Source organism: Tigriopus californicus, chromosome 4, assembly GCF_007210705.1.
Source record: "Tigriopus californicus strain San Diego chromosome 4, Tcal_SD_v2.1, whole genome shotgun sequence".
NCBI classification, from domain to species: domain Eukaryota; kingdom Metazoa; phylum Arthropoda; class Copepoda; order Harpacticoida; family Harpacticidae; genus Tigriopus; species Tigriopus californicus.
Window position 1 is genome coordinate 7,752,498 of NC_081443.1, and position 18,028 is coordinate 7,770,525.

The following is an 18,028-nucleotide window of genomic DNA, read 5'->3' on the forward strand; positions in this document are numbered from 1 at the left end:
GAGCATACAATAGGCTTGCGCTGGAGAGAAGACTGCCTTCGTCAAGTTGATGTTAGGGCTCACTGTGGATACTGTGGATTGACCAATTAAGCTTGTTCCACTTTGTTTTTATTCAACAACTTCTTTTCGCCTTGGCTTCTCTCATATCCGCCACGAATTGCTTCCAAATGATTGGAAATACACGGCATCACCAAAGGGATCTTGAGCACCATTGTCAAACCTGGCAAGTACATCACATACTGAAAAGAAAACGTGTTACATCACTCTTATGGCTCCTAAGCAGGATAGGCGGCCTTTTGGACCAAGCAGTGGAACACATTGTGCATCATCTAGAACAAGATCTTTCCTGCCTCAAAAGATTCTCGGTATTCGAGATATCAATCTGTGACATTGTTTATTTGGCTTTCACATTGACCCTCCCCGTTATGGAAAACACGTCCAATCTTAGTACTACTAATCTGTACAACGTTCCCTGACCGAAGAGTTCTTTCGCCACGGGTTGCGGGCTTCTTATTAATTCACCACGATAAAATGAGACTGAGAACGAAGACGACTCAATCACTCTAATGGAATCACACTTCTTTCGTCCATCATTTGTTTCATCCAAGCATATCCCATGGGTTCATTGCATACAATGTCCACACAAGAGTGACAATCTAAAAGGAGCCATTCATACCAAAACGCCAACGTACACAAAAGAACACTATAATAAGAGAGTAACGAAATGAAACGCCTTTCTGAATATTAAAAAATGGCCCTTACATTTGGGAAAAGCCATTTTCATTTTTATAAGCGTTTCCAAAACAATGAGATACAAAATCCTACCGATATTTGGTTCAGCGCACAATGTGTGATTTGAGTTAAGAACTATGTGTTTCCCTGAAGTCAGTGCAATGATCATTCAAACAAATTTTGGAAAAATATCCAAAACAAACTTCTATAAATTAAGGCACGGTTTATTTGCGCCGACGGGTTTTGAACCAAAGACACTGAAGGAGAAAAAATTTACCAACCAGGCCTTTTTTTAGTTCTAATTTTTTTGTTCCTACTAGATGCATGAAGAATAGGTGACCAGAAATTGGACGTCATGAGTAGACAGATCTGCAATGAATTTATCTCCAGATGTTTTTCTAACAGCCACATGAATTGCTTAAAAATGGTTTATTGGAAAGTGTTCGGTAGCCGTAACCTGATAACTGGGTTCCAAGGTACGTGGCTAAGTGAACCATCGGTCAAATGACTTTTCAACGAGACGAGATTCAACATAAGACTGTATCCTTTTGACCTTGTTCTTATTATTGGACTCTATAGCACAAACAACTCTTTGATCCTAAGTATGGCCCAAGCTCGTTCAACGGATAGCCAAATAACCCCGTAAGAAATGACTAACAAGAGAAAGTCTTAGTGGGCGGACTATCATCCATGAAGTGGAACTGACTGAGTGAGCAACTGGACTATACAAATAACTCCAAAACCTTCTCTTCCTTAACACACTTGATAAACACTACATGTAGGTATGTTGAGGATCGTGCCTCAGAAAAGAATGTTCAGCACATCTAAATCAGCAGCATGAGCAACAATAGGCAGATATTGACGTTCAAAAGCACTGTCGGGTATATCTCGCGAGCATAGAACTTAAACTAATATCTATGAAGATCTTCGAGTCTCTCTAATGGCAAAAAGATGAATTAATCAACCGCCTTAGGGAGCTAGTTCCAATCAATAAGGCTCCATCTCCGCCCCTCATGCATATTTGGAGCATTCTCTCTTTCTCCTAGAACTTTGTGACGCTTCTCGGTCCAAGAATACCGCTCAAAATGCTCTCATTGAAAAAATGTGGCCTTCCCAAGCTTCTCTTACCTGAAACGAAGATGGGATATGGCAACTGGGGGAATTTATGTAAGGCCAGCCGTAGAAAAGGTTGTGAGCACAAGCCAATATCAGACAGATCCATCCCAGTTTGGACTGGACAAAAGCAAACTCTTTCCAAGTCATCGAGGCCGTCACGGATGGCAGGGAAGTGATGCCCAACAACACTGCCAAAGCAAACGCCAGCACTCCTGCAAGTAGTACATGGGTAAAGGAAAAACATAACATGAGAAATAAATCACTGGCACACCCATGCTTCCATTAAGGAAGGTCTTAGAAGCCAGGACGATGTTAAAACAGTGGATGAGGTTGGAATTCCCTCGAATTTATTTCAGTTTCCTTCAAGTTCCAGTTGCAATGCAACCCAAATGAGTTCGAATCCATGGTATTTGGTTGTTCCTTCCTTACAACAAAAACATGAGGTAATTTCCCATGACATGATGAGATAATTACTTTGTAATAGGCGTATGATGGGTGGGTTAGACTTTGCAGGAGAGACCTTTGCGAGTATTATTGCTTTTATTGCTCTACGAATTATGAGATCTGACTTACCCGTGGTGAGGAAGAATTCGCCTCTCCACATCATTTTCTCCTCGCCGAAAACTTTGACAGTTTGATTGGCCACCAGAGTCTTGGGTCCCCAGCCTTCGCCTTCCATCGTATGGGCCAGGATCTCAGTGGGATGGCCGTAAACCAGATCATGGTATGTGGGCGACATCACTGCCACCGATAGACAAGCCTATGGAAACGAAAAAGTTCTCTCTTAATCAAATATGACCTCGATTGCTACTATCTTATCAACGGGGTGCTGCTCTTTTCTAGGTCTTAAAAGGCCAATGGTTTATGATCCACCTTTTTGTATGGAGTCTCGAACCGTAAATGATTTAAGGCTACATCGTCTTTATGACACAAAACCACCGTGCCATCACGGACAGTCGACTTTGAAGTGGGTCCCAAATCTTTTGATCAAGGTCTAAGAGGCAAGAACGAAGTAAAGTTTTCCCCTAGACACAGATTAGTTGGAACGCACTTGATCAAAGTTGAGAAGAGTCACGACTTCGTGTCCTTCGACATCAAGATTCTCTCAATAGTATTGGGTAGTAACAAATCTAATCACATAGTAAGGATTTCCATTTCTTGGAACGGCAAGATACTCACTCCATCCATGAACTAATCACGTTATTTTATGTTTTCTACAAAACCAAACATTAATCAGCTAGATCCAGCCTTCAACGCTTTACCTCATGCTTTTTCTATCCAAGAGAATTGAAATGAAAGGTTTGTAAAATTGTGAAAAAATCTAAGACTATACTAAATGGCTGAGTTCCTCAGGGTATACACGGTTGAGCAAAAAGGAAAGTGCTAAAATGAAAATGATCTTTTAAAGTTGTGATATTGGAAACCGATGTTAATTCTTCAAGAAAGTGAATGACGATATAACCGGGCTATTTTGAGGCTAAAAACGATGAAATTTGAACAATCAAATCCCATGTAACTAAGTAGCGGTGTAATAGATGATATCATAATTTATCATCAAGGGCTGTAAGTAAGTGCTCCCAATTTACTTTGAATTCCTTCTTGAAAACTTTAGCTTTTATAATGTTTCTAAACATATAGTTTTTTCGTGTGGGCTAGAACACTACGAAGTAATAAAATAAAAATGGTTCACTTTGATCTTCTGAGGAATGAAAATGCCAATACGTGTTTGGGTATTTCCTTCAAAACTTTACAGGGTATTTTTACCACTGTGTGAGGTGAATCTTAAAGCTCATCGAGGAAAAGTATTCTTACGTGCAAACACGCCGAAAACAGCATGAGTAGACCCAGCTGTTTTCTCATCTTGAGCCATTGGTCCAACCAACCAGGGAATCGTGAGTACTTTGTTCCCCGGAACAACTGCAGATACGCGGCCAGAACCCCGGGTAAATAACACGTGGCCAAAAGTGTCAGAGCATGAACAGACAATGTCCTATTCAGGGTCTCCATGGGAAGCTGATTAAATCTCTCCCAATGCCAAGTTCCATCGCCCCATTCAAAGGTCCAACAAATCTGCATTCTGGAACAAGACACACAATCACAGAAATTCAGATCACCGGATAAACGACAAAGAACCAGTAGAATGATCACCTACTTGAGGAAGCCCAACAGCCATAAGAAAACGAATGTGATGGTGGAAATGATAAGTGGGAGCTTCCAATTGGAAAACCTTTGAACGGGGATGTCCTCAATTTCGCGGGCAGCCATAAGGAGTCCCATATCCACAGGAATGAATCCACAGCGGCGAATGATATCGGTAACAAGGTCCTTGACCTCATGGCTGTCTCCCGCCAAAAATACCTGTTACATCAAGCAAGAGATATGAGTTAGTGAGACATTATCAAATGTATCATTAATATGTATCAGCATACTACAAGGAACTTCTGTAAAGATGCGAAACCCCCTTCGGATTAACATCAGACACACAATTCACGCTACTTTGCAGGGCAAACAAAATTGGCAAGGACATGACTTTTGCACAGAATGGGCGTCGCAAAAAAAACTGCGAGGGCCCGATGAACCCATCCTGCAAAACGGAGGATACATTACAGAATGCGCCTCCAGAGTTTTTGAGCCCGTCGTTAGTTTTCTTTGCAACGGAAGTCTAACCATGGTTCATCCTGTGGAAAACGCTTTTCTGTAAAAATCATTAATCTTGGGTGAAATTTCGACGGAGTCTCTTTGAAGAGGGTCCTTTTTTTAAAGCCTGGTACATTCGTTACGAGAGCAGCTTGAAGATCCTTTCCGTGCCAAGCAACCAAGTTTGAATGGAGAGCGTCTATGTGAACGTGTTCGTTGCCATGTTCCACCTTGGTTGAGAACAAAAGCAAGATTGGAATGTCAGGTCAATTTCCCCGGCAATCGCTCTCGAGCCTTTGAAAATTGCCAATTATCCTCCATTCAATAAAACTCTTCTCCCCGAGTGTTCTCCCAGTTCTAATTCGAGTTAGATCCCCGACCTCTTTGGCGGGCGGGCCCAGAACGACTCAGAATCAGTTGCAAAGCAATCACTTTAAATCAATCGCTTGCGAGCGAGTCAGTCAGTCTGTGAGAGTAAGAGCTTTCAACTCATTTGTTACCTCTTTACTTCCTTGCAAGCCTCCACTTTCCAGAGCATAGGCCGAGAGCACGTTAAAAGCCTTCACCACATGAGCCTCGGGAATCAAGGCCTGGAGTTGTTCGGCCTGAGACCTGAAAATACCCGAGGATTATTATGACATGCCAGTCTTGGCTCATTTCTCACTCGCGTTCAGCCGCCATTCAAGTCAGGGGAATTAAGGTTTCTAAAGCTTGCAGAGAGGCATTAGACATCTGCAGGGACTCTGCATCTGAATCTTTCGTCAGCCGACCAACAGTTTCTCTCTGTGAAAGTGTATTCATATGCCACAGTCCATTGGTTCGACCAACAACAAAGTGTGCTCTATTCTAATTTTGAACAATCTCAATAATGTGTTTATGGTTGTTGAAGTAGTACTTGAATCATAAAGTTTTCCGTTGGTCGGGTTTTTTTTTGGGGGGGGGGGGCTCTCAGTCTCTTAAACCATTTTTGAGAAACAATGAAATTAGGCCCGCCCAACAAAAAGAAAAAAATAGGCAAATTTTCATGCTATCATCTTATTAAGCTCGTTTACATCACCCGGACATCCTATAACAACCAAACTAGCAAATTTGGCCAAGTCACAAGAGCTCATTTGACTCCCAAAAGAGGCTTTAATTATGCCAACTTACAAAGTCGTCTTTCTTTGGACCGTGTTTCGGTTGCTCACATCCACCACGGTTTTGCCTGCCAGAAGTTTGGTGGGTAAATCTTCATAGAAATGTTTGGGTACAGCCACAATGACCACGTCACTTGAACGAATAGCCTCATCTTGAAACCGAGGATTAGCGCCAACCTTCTCCACCAATTCTCTGAAGATTTAAGGAAGATTTGGAGCTTTAATAGTAATCTTCTCATTGATTTCCCGGAATTGGATGTACGAGAAGAGCATGATCTAAGCTTTCCGAATTACAGATGATGATATCGACATTGTTGATGCTGAAGAAGGTACGTCATATCGGTTTGACAACAAAGAGGGTAAAATATTAATGAAAACATTGGTTATTGATTTACATTTTAGTTGGGATTTAAAGCCTTATTATAGGGAGCGTTGATAAGAAAAGAAGTAATCTTATGATCCGGTAATCCTTATGCATTTCCTCTTTGAAGAAAGGTTTTTGAGCATCCGCAACATCTGGAAATGATGGTGCATAGGAACCAATGCCAGAGAACCTACAAATGATTGTTTTTATCTGGAAGAACCAGAGAGAAATATAACCAGATGAGCAATCCATCACATTTGTCTTCAAATTGACGCCTGCATGCATTGAAGAAGTATAAAATAGGAGGCAAGCTTATCTCCTTCATTGCAAGATCTTGTCGAAATAAGTCAAATGGAAATATTGAACAATGGCCTTTTAAGATAGAACCAAACCATTTCCCTCACAATTATTCTTATCTTTTGGTAAGAAGTGCACATTCATGACGCATTTTGAGCTTTTCTAAAAAGCAGATCTCCCAAGTTTCTGGAATTGTAACCAAATTATCATGAACGATCTGACAACCTAATGAGCTCGATTTGTGTTGGTCTGAATACGAAGAAATAACAAAAGGAACACCATTTCATTCGCAAAAGCATTCAATAAAATGAAAAAAAGAAAAATATTCGAAAAGATCAAGGGTTAGAATGAACATGAAACCCGAACTCGAGCTCCAAACATGATTAATTGTGGAAGTTCCAGCTGAAAGGGAAGCTGAATATAAATAATTCACCTGCCAATGCATGAAAGATCTCTTGAAGAAAATTGATGATAGTGGAATAAGTCGTCGAATCGAAATGACTTTGGACTTGCACCCCAAAAAAAGACGAAGATTCATTCAACTTCTCGGCCCTCGAAATTTATCACCTATTTGAACAGATTGACAACCCACTTGATAGAGCCAACAAAGAGACAGAGCCCCCAGAAGTTGGCATCTGGTACGAAATTGACGTTGACAAAATGAATGTGGAACTCGTTTTCTTCGAATATTCGGGACAAATTTGACTCTCTTGTTAATGTTTCAAAAATCTTATGCGGATTTCTTATCGTTCGCCCACACTACATTTTACTCATCTGTTAAAAGCCTCTAATCCCAACTGAATAAGCAGTGATAGAGCTCGATTTCTGACCAAGAAGAAATTCCACACGTAATGAGAATGTCAAGACTGAATATTTTTTGGACAAGTTTTCTTTGCAAATTGTGTTGGTTCTTATTGAAGAGCTCGTAAGCTTGAGACAAAAAAATCAAGTAAGAAAGAACACAATGGAGATAGAAAATACATCATAAACACAAATGTTCATAGACTTAGAGTCATTTGAAGGTTCTCGTACAGATTCGACGATGGATAATCAATCAATCAAGAACAAAGAAGTGATTTAAAAATACTTGGTTATGGGATGAAATGAAAAGAGATACAAAAGGCGTCGAGAGAGGAGAGCTTCAAATGGTCCACTCTTGTACCTTGACGACCGGATGTTTCTTTGTCTCCGATATTCTTAAGGTAGAGGCTTCTGTGTAAGATCTGGAGCTCGAATGGTCGGTTCTTTCTTGGATCATCACTTGATCCACCACGAGGTTCCTATCTAAACCAGTGGCGTGCTCTATGGCTTCATCCAGGTCGCTCTCATCAGCGGTGTTTCGACGATGAGTGAGAGCATCTTCAGTGCCCTCATCAATGTACTTGAACTTTTTCTGGGCATGAAGGTCCTCTGATTTCAGATCTGCCACAGCATCCTTCATCTTCGACGTGAGATCACGGAAGGTGTGGCCAAGTTCGGAGTACGTAGTTTCATTAGGGACTCGAGTAGAAGTAGTTGCATGAGATTGAGGCAAATCGATGGGTTCGACTTCTTTCATCTTCGTTTCAACCACTTTGGCTTTAGGTGTGGTTTTAGTCGTGGTTGTTGTAGATGTCTTGGGAGTTGAGGGGGGCCCGTTACAAAAGGGATTGGTGTCTTTTTTCAAGAGACCTTGGGCAGAAAGGTGTTCAGAGGTCAACACGGATATGGACTCCAGACCTCGAACAATGTCCTCGGTCAGTTTTTTCTCTTTTGCCTCATTTTTAGCCCACCGAATCCTTTCTAATTCAGGATCATAGACGTCATCAGATATGTCTTTGGGAAAAGACTCGTCAGGATAAAGGAAGAGGGCCCTTTGTCGGTTTTCGTTGCTATTTTTGTTCTGAATGGTTTTCAACTCCGCTACAATTTTGCCTTGGGATTGCTTCACCTCGGGTCCGGCCGCCAGTCAGTATGACGGGATTGAATTACCGTTGGTATTACTGTAGAGAGAGTGCTTTTTCGAGGGTGGGATCAAATGATCAGGCAACTCATCAGGCATATCAAACCCATCCAGTTTGACATTGATCAGATGCATGGCCAAGGCAAATTCATCTTCATCCAAAGCCCCGTCTTTGTCCACATCCGCCAAGCGCCAGACTTTGGCCAGAACCGGATTGGGAAGGCGAGATTTGACCATCTCCTTTTTGGCAGTCGAGCCCATGACTTTTCCGTTGACAGGGTTGAGTTCCTTGAAAATGAGATCCCATTTGCTCCGCTCTTTGGCAACAATCCATTCGGGTTCGCCAGATCCAAGGTCGATGCCTTCGCATTTCTGATAACCAAATGGAGATTTCGTGTCTTTGACATCGTCAAAAGCTCCGCCTGAGATGGGGGTCTCTTCGGAGTCTTGAGGCACAATCGACATGAGTTCTGCAATGTCATTATCCAGCATTTGGTCCACAGCTTGGATAAGTTTCTCTCTCAGGTGCGGGAACTTCATAAAATCGTATCCGGCCAACTTCTCTTGCATGAGCTCGACAGGCGGGATGTCAGAAGCTGACACCATGTGCTCCTCTTGAACTCGCTTGAACATGATCGGCATTGCTCGAATCAGTTCCTTTTTCTTCCGGCCTTTGCCAAAGAACCGAGGCATATCTTTCCTCAGTGAGCTCAGGATGTAGGCATGTATCTTGGCCATTCTCGCCCGTTTGATGAGATCGTTGATCTTTCTGAGTGCTGCATATTTAGGCAGGTCTTGCAGGTCATCGAATAAAAGCTGCAACTCTCTTTCAAAAAGTTTTCGATACAAGTCGTGTTTGAGTTGCTGATCCCAAAAGGATCCGACAAACACTTTGGGACACTCGGGTACACTAATCACTTTGGAAATCGACCACATGAGTGCTCCATACACTCGCATGAGCTCATGATGGTCAACCTGATCAGCCTTATTCAAGACAATCCTGACTTTATCCTCGTATCCATGGATGGCATGGATGGACCGACGGAACTCATCCGAAATGTCCAATTTGTTGGCGTCGAAAAGAAGAATGATACGATCCACTCTCTCGGCAAACCATTGAAGAACTCCCACAAAATCGTAGCCCCGATCCACCCGTTGCTTCTCGCCAGATAGAATCCCCGGGGTGTCGATCATGGTGACACAACGGAGAACGGGGTTCTTCAAGGTGGAACATTGAAACCGATTCAAAAAGGCACCACCAAATTTGGACAAGGGTCTGAACTGACGTTTGTTATCCACCGCCAATGCGTTACCCGGGATCACTTGTTCTTGATCTCCATACATGACCACATTGAAACAATCGGTTGTGGGTTCAGGGCCAATTCGCAATCCAGGATAGTCTCGTTCAAGCAAATATCGAATGAAACTGGTTTTCCCCGTGGAATATTGTCCAACCAAGAGGATCATGGGCTTGGCATCGAAATCCGGATCGTTGAGTTGGGGGGACACAAATTCATGGAAGTCGTAGGCCTCTTCGAGGGGCAACAACTTGGTTTTGTACACCTTCTTAAGCCCTTCACCAACGGTGGCATAGAACTTGGGCTGATCACTCCGACTTTTTCTGAAGAAGTTCGCCATTTTCTTGGGATGGCAGAAACTATCACCTAAAGAAAACCCACATGCATTCACCAGCGGACGAAAACTCGTTTGAAGATTTTTTTTTGAAAACCTAGAGAGATCCTGGGATTGTCTCAATCAGGATTTGCACACTACACTCCAGTCAATTGATCCTGCTCTTCTTGGGCTCGGAATTGATTTTTGACTTTTCCCAGTCCCATGTCTCCTGAGGCAACTAGGGTAAGTAGTGATGGAACTACTTGTGCCGTCTAGAGAATTTCGAACTGAGGTACTGTGCGAAGCTAAAATTGAGGGTACTATTCCCAGTACTAAAGCTACTTCTAAGCTATTCTACTTCAGGCACTCGGATCCTCATAGTTTTCGCCGTCGTTTTCATGGGGAGCACCTTGGTCGGCCTTTGTTGCATGTATGCATGCTCATGACTTCTTTCTATCACCGCCCAAGCATTGGGGAAGTACAGTAAGTGGTGTACAAGCATGTAGTATGTACAGTGCGTACTTGCTCATTGGCTTCCCAAGAGCATCTTGAGATCCGAATCTCGGTCGTTCCGAGGGCGACGTCGTCGGATCGGCAGCATCTGCAAATTGGGATTGTGCCAGCAAAATCCGTGCCTTTGTACTCGAGTTCCTCCGAAGGGCACGGGCAACAACCTCGCGCATCAAGGGTGATGGAGGCTTGCAAAAAAGGCCAACATGATCATCATCGCGAAGAGACAACGCCTTGTTTTGCCCTAAGACCTTGCAAGAAAATGATCATTCAGAGGGAGGACGAGTAGTAATCCTAGTAGTAACCCAAACATCCTTGCATTTCATCTTTTTCCTTCCTCTTCTTCTTAGTTGCTAAAGACGGGAAATGTTGAGATACTTGGACTAATTTCGTTTTGTTTGAGTTTTGGGTATGTTTACTTGATCTCGTCCTTGCCCATGGCCACTTTTCATAGCCAAAATTGGCAAGATTGGTAAACAACTTGGATCTGCAATCTTCGGGTTTGGTTGAACTTCCAAGAAAATTTTTGCCAAGCAAAAAATACAACAATGCCTTCCAACACCGTGAGTAATGATGGCGTAAATTCACAAACATCACGCTTGAGGAGGACTTGGACAACATATGGAATCGATAAATCAAGTTTACTCGTTCTTTACGAATGTTCGCCTCGTTTTCGTCGTTCTTTCATTAATCTGCGCCAAGTTCCAAATGACACACCATCTTCAGGATCCCATGTAGATCTACATTTGGTGCCCTATGAAGGGTCTCATCTGTAACTGGTCACATCTTCAAAGGAGGGTTTTTCTTTGCCCCATTAGCTCAAAGAGGAAGCGGCAACTTCCACTTGAATGGGTGCAACAAAAGGTTCGAATGCATCTTCAAATTGGGCTGCCAAATCTGGGACTGACTCGTACGAAGTTGAAATAAAACATGATTGCACTTAGTAATGATTGCTGGCCACGGACATGGACATTGTATGTAGAAATAAATCAGAACCACTGGTTGTCAAAGAACTCCATCATACGAATACCATACCCTCTGTTGTTCAAATTGAATGATCTTTCTTCCTCAATTCAATTTTTGTCATCTTTGATATTCACTTTACATCCAACAAAGTAGTTGGCTATGGCGTATGCTTCCAATTTGGTTCCTTGCATCAAGTGGTGAACAAAACTCAAGAAAATGGAGAGAGTGGTTCCTAAAGCGTATGTATGCAATAGACCCATTTTTCAGCTCACGGACATGTTTGAAACGTAGAAAAGTATTTCGAAAGTTGACGAGAGAAGCGACGTAATTTCTCTCATATCAACAGAGCATGATGAAGAACGTAAAAGCAGATGGTAGGCATGGTTTTCAGCCTCTCTTTCTCTTCATAAGAACATCCTCTCTTTTGGCTTGCTAGAGTACATCACAAGTAACTTGGCACGGAGAATGATTATGAGGGATTTGACTGGTGCTAATAATAGGATCTGGAGATACACACGGATACTTTGACGCCGCAGGCAATAATCGGTTTTGAAAAAAAGACATCGCTTGGAAAGTTCAATGTGTACGGGAGATGTTTAAACACAAATCGAACATAAGCTACGGTTGAAGTCGGACCAATAGATGATATAAATACTGGTTCTAGATGCTCAAATGGTCAGATGCTCCGAAATAGATTAATCGAGGAAGGATTAAATGCAGTTTTGCAGGATCTGCACACCGTTAACAATGCACTTTTAGTAGGAGGAGATTGTTAAAATCGTACCAATTCACTTGAATCAGCATCAAAAAGGCCACAAAAGAGCACATGGTGATCTCAGACTCGTTTGAATATCACTCACTGTACCAATCACCGGCATCACCGGAAATCAGCTTAAATAATCATTCCCTCCACTTTTCTTGCACGATATCACTCCGTATCGTTTTCGATTCGTTCCACCTTTGGCACCTTGCTTTATCATCTTAATCTGATCAAACAAGCAAAGCATTTAGCTACAAATGAATGAAAATGTCACTCCAACGGACACGGAAGACAAGTTGACTTCATGGTATGAGACGCATAGTACACAAAAAGAACCCGTGGAATTTTACTAAAAGAGATCGCCAAATTCTGCGTTCGGCATCGTCGATTTCGGGCTTTGAATACTGACATAGCAATGACCTCGATCAAGACTGCTTGATTCCTCGTAACGGGTGAATAAATCGAGTGCAACGTCTACAAATCAACTCAAAACTAGTTCCAATTGCATGAAAGAGAAACAAAATCCATGTCGAGACGTCTAATGGATGACAGACGATCTTTGTCACTTCCAAGTGCATGATGCATGCAATGTCAACGAGCTCAATCTTCGTTAAGACGATAATAAGAGACGAAAAGCAAAACCGAGTCTGCTGATCAATTTGAGTTACTCACGCGTTTCTCTGGGGATCTCGGGAGCCAATATTCACTTCATAACCGGCTTGGACCAATCGACCGGAGAGAGCTCGACCAAAGTCGCCGCTTCCGATCACAGCAATGGTTTCTTTAGTTTTGAGCATCTCCATGGATTGAATGTCCTCATGGGATGCGGAGATATCACTTTGGGAGCTGTTCGAGTCGTTGGAACTGTCTTCCGGACCCAACTTGGCCTCACCACGTCCTTGGCGATCATTGGATTGGTTGAACATCTTACTTTGCCACATTTGATGATCACCTCCCAAGGAATCCGGAGATTTCACAGATTGCACGGATTTCAGAGTCACACTGCCATCTGGCCCACTATCGCCTTCGAAAGCTTCATTCACCTTCATGTTGCCTGATTTAATGTCCAACTTGCCTCTCTTGGGTCCGGGCTCGAACTTGGGAGTTTCCGTTGAATAGAAACCTGGTTTTTGCAAGTGAAATTCAAGGTCGCCTCCGAATCAACCACTTGTTCGAGAGTGTACCTCTTCAACGGGAGTGCGTCATACACACTTGAACGCCGACACTTTTACGTTTGTTAAATGAGCGACTGTGTGAATCTAGTGTGTAAAGATGTAGCATGTAGTATGCGTGCGCGTTCCGTACTTGTGTTGGTGGAAATGGCCTGGCAATCGGCGGCAAAGGTAAGTGTAGTATGTACGAATACCTTTGGCTCCTCTTGAAGTGCTTAATAATACACTACTTCAGACTTTGAAAGTGGAGGCGGAATGGTTCAATATTTTCACCTAAGGGTCAAGAAAGTGGTCACAGTTTGTGAACCCTGATCCTGAGGATCTGGAAGCGAGCGTTACGCTAATTTGAGCTTTGGGAATCACGGAAGTGTATTTATTCCACTCAAGAAGTTCCACGTTGGATGATTTGGTTGAGAGCAACGTGGATGAAAGGATAGGTTTAGGCGCGCAATTCAAAAACTCAAAACTGTTGACAAAAGCGTCGTTTCGGAAATGCTTCTTCAAGGATCAGGAGGTGAACAACTATTTGAAATGTTCTGGTAGTGGAAGTCCGTATTTTCCTCTCCAAATTTAGAGATTGAAAACAAGCTACTTCGGTTGGTAGTATGTAATCCGTTGTACGTTGGAAGAGATACTAAACCAAGAGCTCTCCAAGGGATAGCTCGCTTACACGTATGTATTGAACAATGCTGAATCTCCGCTTGAAATCGCCGGCAAGTCGAATTCCAAACCATCATGCACTTCTCAGCAGTACCTGTGAAAAAACGCCAATCTCGATCCAAGCAAGAGACCTTACATAAACTTGCATCTTGGTGGCAAGACGATTACACAAGTTCGACGGACGGCTGGAAGTTAACCTGGTTGTTGAGCAAGCCAAAGCTACTACTCGTATATAATTCCGTGCATGATGCCACTACGTACAAAGGTTTACCACTGCGCATAACCCAGAGGATTGCATAAGAGCTTGGAGACATGCCAGTCACAAGAGCTCAAACTTGAAGATTTCAGGTATTCGTTATTGAACTTTTTTTTAAAGGTTCTTGTAGTATTGGTTTGTTTCATAACATTTATGAGGTACAACATAGAACGAATGTGAAGGAAGAGACTTACGAAATGTTAGGTCAAGAGGCAATTTTCAAAGCATGTAGATTTGCCAACCTCTTGATACAAATGGAGTGTAAAACACGAAAAAACGGAAAATAAAACATATCATGATTTGTTTTCATCGCTGGCGAATGTCATTCAGTTTTGGCCACTAATGCCATTTAATACGCTTAAAAGACGTACATTCTCGAAAATTGAGTACGAATGATATTTGGATTTGTTTTAATTTCAAGTCATGCACTTTGTTCGAAAGTCAATGAAGCGAGATGAACCAGAACTTGTCATTGGATCATTAATCTTTCTAGCTCCAAACTTAACATAGCAAAACGTGCACCGAGCACCTCTCCAGAAGATTGATGTTCTCCAAAGATCAAGTTAATTCATCGGGATCAAAAGAGGCAACGGTTCTTTGGCTATGATTTTAGTGCATTTTGAAAATGAACGGAAGTTTGATCTTGAGAAGAAAATTCAAAAGTGTTCTTAGTTCAACAGAACCAATAGTTGCTGGTCATACATCTAATTCTTTCAAATGAAGGCCGTGACAGGTTTGTTTACGCATCCCATTATCATTAATGCCATAAATCCGGCGGGAATGAGGAAAATCCAACAATAAAAATATGTTGTGCCGAGCTTAAGGAAACACGGCGTTTTACACTTCATTTGTATCAAGAGGTTGACAAATCTACAAGGGGCCTTTCGATTTGCGTTTGTCTAACGTTGGCTTTTGGGCGATATTACTCCTATATTGCGTTGTACTTAAGTTAATGATACACTGAGACTTCGTGGAAAAAATGCACATTGGTATGACTGGTTCTGCGAACGCTTGATATTGGCTTTTCTTGCTCAATTGTATGTCACATTTAGACCTGCTTTTGCCGGCACGACAACCAGTTAAAGTAATTGGCTGCATATTGTTCCCTCCAGAGGGAACCGAATAGTTTCAATTGGCCCTGGTCTCAAGGCTAAGTTTTGATGTCGGTTCTCTTTAGGCTTCTGAAACCGCTTTAAAGTGAGCTCAAGTTTATGACTCTCCTTTGTTTTGTCTCAAAAGACCAAATCTGGCAATGTTGTTCACCGCTCTCTCACGAGTCACGACCAAATGGAATGATGGTATTTCAAGGGTGATCTAATTTGTCTTAATGTCAAGAACCCAAGATGCTTCTCAGAACAAAGTTCATTGCGATGCCGTTCCAAATATGGTGATTTGATTTACATTGCTTTTTAAAGTCGATTGTTCTTGCAGGTGATGTTAAAACGGATTTTAGAGAATAGGTGTTTGCCATGTAACCCAATACTATGGGGAGGTAAGAAAAGCGGAAATCTCACTTTTGAACCATTGAAAACGTTCCAAGTTATGTTTTGGCCCATTGTTGAAATAAATCATGCATTTATTGAAATGCAGAAGGAGATGTGGCTTAGTGTTTAGCGCGGTTTCTTGATTAGACAGAGGTCCCCGGTTCGATTTCGCCTTCCCTTCACCACAGTTCACACGGAAACTTTTCGAAGCTAAACACGCTCACAAACGCACAGAAAATCTGCTACCGAACAATGACACTCTCTACTGGGAAAGAAATTGAGCTATGGGACAATGTGATGCAAGCATCTTGGGCATCGTCGGTTTGGCGAGGCTCATCCTTTCAACCCAAGGACTTACCAATCACTACTGAAAGTAAATACTTGCATTTGTATGAAGCCAAATTCTTGGCCTATCATTAAATTCAAAGAAAGCTCTGACCCAAGAATGCTTCAAATGATCAATTGCTTTGCCCATGCCAAAATTAGTTCTTATTCACACTTCCTTTTAAAGCATCGCTAATCACAACGAAAATCAAGATTGAGAACAAGGAAAAAATCACTAATAATCCTTGAACATAACATAACTTTTATTTTCAACAGTCAAACCTGTTATTTCCTTGCTAACATTGAGGCAAAGTACGTATGTTTATGCACTTGTACATGATTCAAAGAAAAGGTATGTTATGTCCAAAGCTAATGATATCACAATTAAGTCAAACCGGTTTTTTGCAAACGCTGAAGTTACGTATATCTATGGGCTTATATAAAACCCAAAAATATTTTGCAAATGGACCTTTGGTGCTCCTAATGATGAAATCAGAGCCCAATTTGTTTTCAAGCAATAGAGTGAATCTTAGATTGAGAAAAGGTCCAACTTAAATGTAGAAAAGTACGATCTTTTCTCGATCTAAAGTTCACTCCTTCGCCTTAAAAAAACTTGATTCACGGGTTTTTCGTCTCTACTCTTGGTTTTTGCCTCAACACTAAAAATGCATTTCAACATCTGACAATTTGAAGATTTTGCTTAAAGCTTAGGTTCTGGTTCCCTTGTGCTAACAGCATCTTATTTCTGATTGGACTCTCCTTTCGAGTAGAAGTTCTCAACCTGTTTTGGTTCGAGTACCAGTTAAGTTGCAAAAATATCCAGGCCCTCCTTTCTATAAAAACTCGCACAGGGTAAATGCACATGTCTCAGAACCCCTTTGGTGGACCCCAATTTGAGAGGCCCCCACTCAAAATCTAAATTATCTTTAAGTCTAATTCATAATGCATTTTATGCAATATGACGTCTTTGGCTAACTGCCTTCAAATAACTGGATTTAACTCATCTTAGGCTGTCCAACCCAATACTCCTGGATATTTGTAAGGCAAGTAACTAGTTGAGAAGAGATGGTGATTACCAACAAACAACTGAATGAAAGAAAAAAGGGTTAGTGCCCGTCAAGAGGGGAAATAGTAAGGTTATGTTGTACAGTTAGGAAATTTTAATTTGTCATCTCAACTAGGTGAAGGAGAATACTCTCATGTATTGGCTTACACTTTCAGACTTTATTCACACCCGAGGCTATGACCAAATCATTGCCTGTATGTGCGCAATTACACAGGGAGTTAAATAGTTTCTTTTGCTATCCGGCCTCCACGTGGGGAAATTAAATATCTATTTTCCTTCACACTTGAGCGAGCGGGAATTCTGATCTAGATTCACACTTCCTCTTCGCTTCATGTCTCGTTGCGCATCTAAAAACAGGTATTCTTCGACATGCTAGACACTGTATTCATTTCAGAAAGTACGTTTTGCAGTTGTCAAACGACTTTTGGTGTCATAAGACGTTGAGGAAATCTCAAAAGCTTGGTCAACAAAATTCCAAGCGAACCACTAAGTTGGATCCAAATCCCATCAGATTCGGATTGGGATCGGATTGAGCGAAAACAATCAAATTCGGATTAGGAGAATTGTGCTCTGATCGCAGCCGATGCACAGCTGTACCTGGATTCTGATTTTATTCGTGTTGGCTAAAAGGCGAAACTCTTTAGGTTACACTTAGAGAATAAACCTTTATTCGGGGGACAAAATTTGCAAAAAAGAATTGGCAGTTGAAAACCGGAAACAATCGTGATTGATAAGGGGGAAATGGGATTAGAATTGCAATCGACGAAATGCAATTTTTGGTTCTTACGGTCAAATGCTATGTAAGTATACTATCAATCAAAAAAGAGTTTTTGACCAATCGAGGTCATCTAAAGTTTTGGTCCCACAAGCACNCGATGCACAGCTGTACCTGGATTCTGATTTTATTCGTGTTGGCTAAAAGGCGAAACTCTTTAGGTTACACTTAGAGAATAAACGTTTATTCGGGGGCCAACATTTGCAAAAAAGAATTG

The 18,028-nt window shown here is 41.8% G+C and overlaps 2 protein-coding genes across 2 annotated transcripts; both read right to left on the reverse strand.

Annotated features, from left to right (window-relative positions):
* Nucleotides 1-19: 19 nt before the first annotated feature.
* Nucleotides 20-13,957, reverse strand: LOC131878857 (metalloreductase STEAP4-like). Its single transcript, XM_059224991.1, has 9 exons — nucleotides 13,441-13,957; nucleotides 12,747-13,333; nucleotides 5,635-5,814; nucleotides 4,986-5,097; nucleotides 4,001-4,206; nucleotides 3,661-3,925; nucleotides 2,422-2,608; nucleotides 1,861-2,060; nucleotides 20-239 (listed from the first exon to the last, which is right to left on the reverse strand). The coding sequence occupies exons 2-9, from the start codon at nucleotides 13,121-13,123 to the stop codon at nucleotides 87-89; spliced, it is 1,680 nt and encodes a 559-aa protein (XP_059080974.1). The 5' UTR covers nucleotides 13,124-13,333; nucleotides 13,441-13,957; the 3' UTR covers nucleotides 20-86.
* On the reverse strand, nucleotides 7,135-11,214 carry LOC131878858 (EH domain-containing protein 3-like). Its single transcript, XM_059224992.1, has one exon. The coding sequence runs from the start codon at nucleotides 9,860-9,862 to the stop codon at nucleotides 8,231-8,233; it is 1,632 nt and encodes a 543-aa protein (XP_059080975.1). The 5' UTR covers nucleotides 9,863-11,214; the 3' UTR covers nucleotides 7,135-8,230.
* Nucleotides 13,958-18,028: the final 4,071 nt, after the last annotated feature.

What these genes read in the sequence shown, in the direction of transcription:
- LOC131878857 (XM_059224991.1), bottom strand. Translation starts at nt 13,123, where the DNA reads ATGAAGGTGAATGAAGCTTTCGAAGGCGATAGTGGGCCAGATGGCAGT. An exon ending in CGAGATCCCCAGAGAAACGC is followed by an intron (nt 5,815 to 12,746) that starts GTGAGTAACTCA and finishes TTAAATCTTCAG; the next exon opens with AGAATTGGTGGAGAAGGTTG. An exon ending in GCTTGCAAGGAAGTAAAGAG is followed by an intron (nt 4,207 to 4,985) that starts GTAACAAATGAG and finishes TTGATGTAACAG; the next exon opens with GTATTTTTGGCGGGAGACAG.
- LOC131878858 (XM_059224992.1), bottom strand. Translation starts at nt 9,862, where the DNA reads ATGGCGAACTTCTTCAGAAAAAGTCGGAGTGATCAGCCCAAGTTCTAT.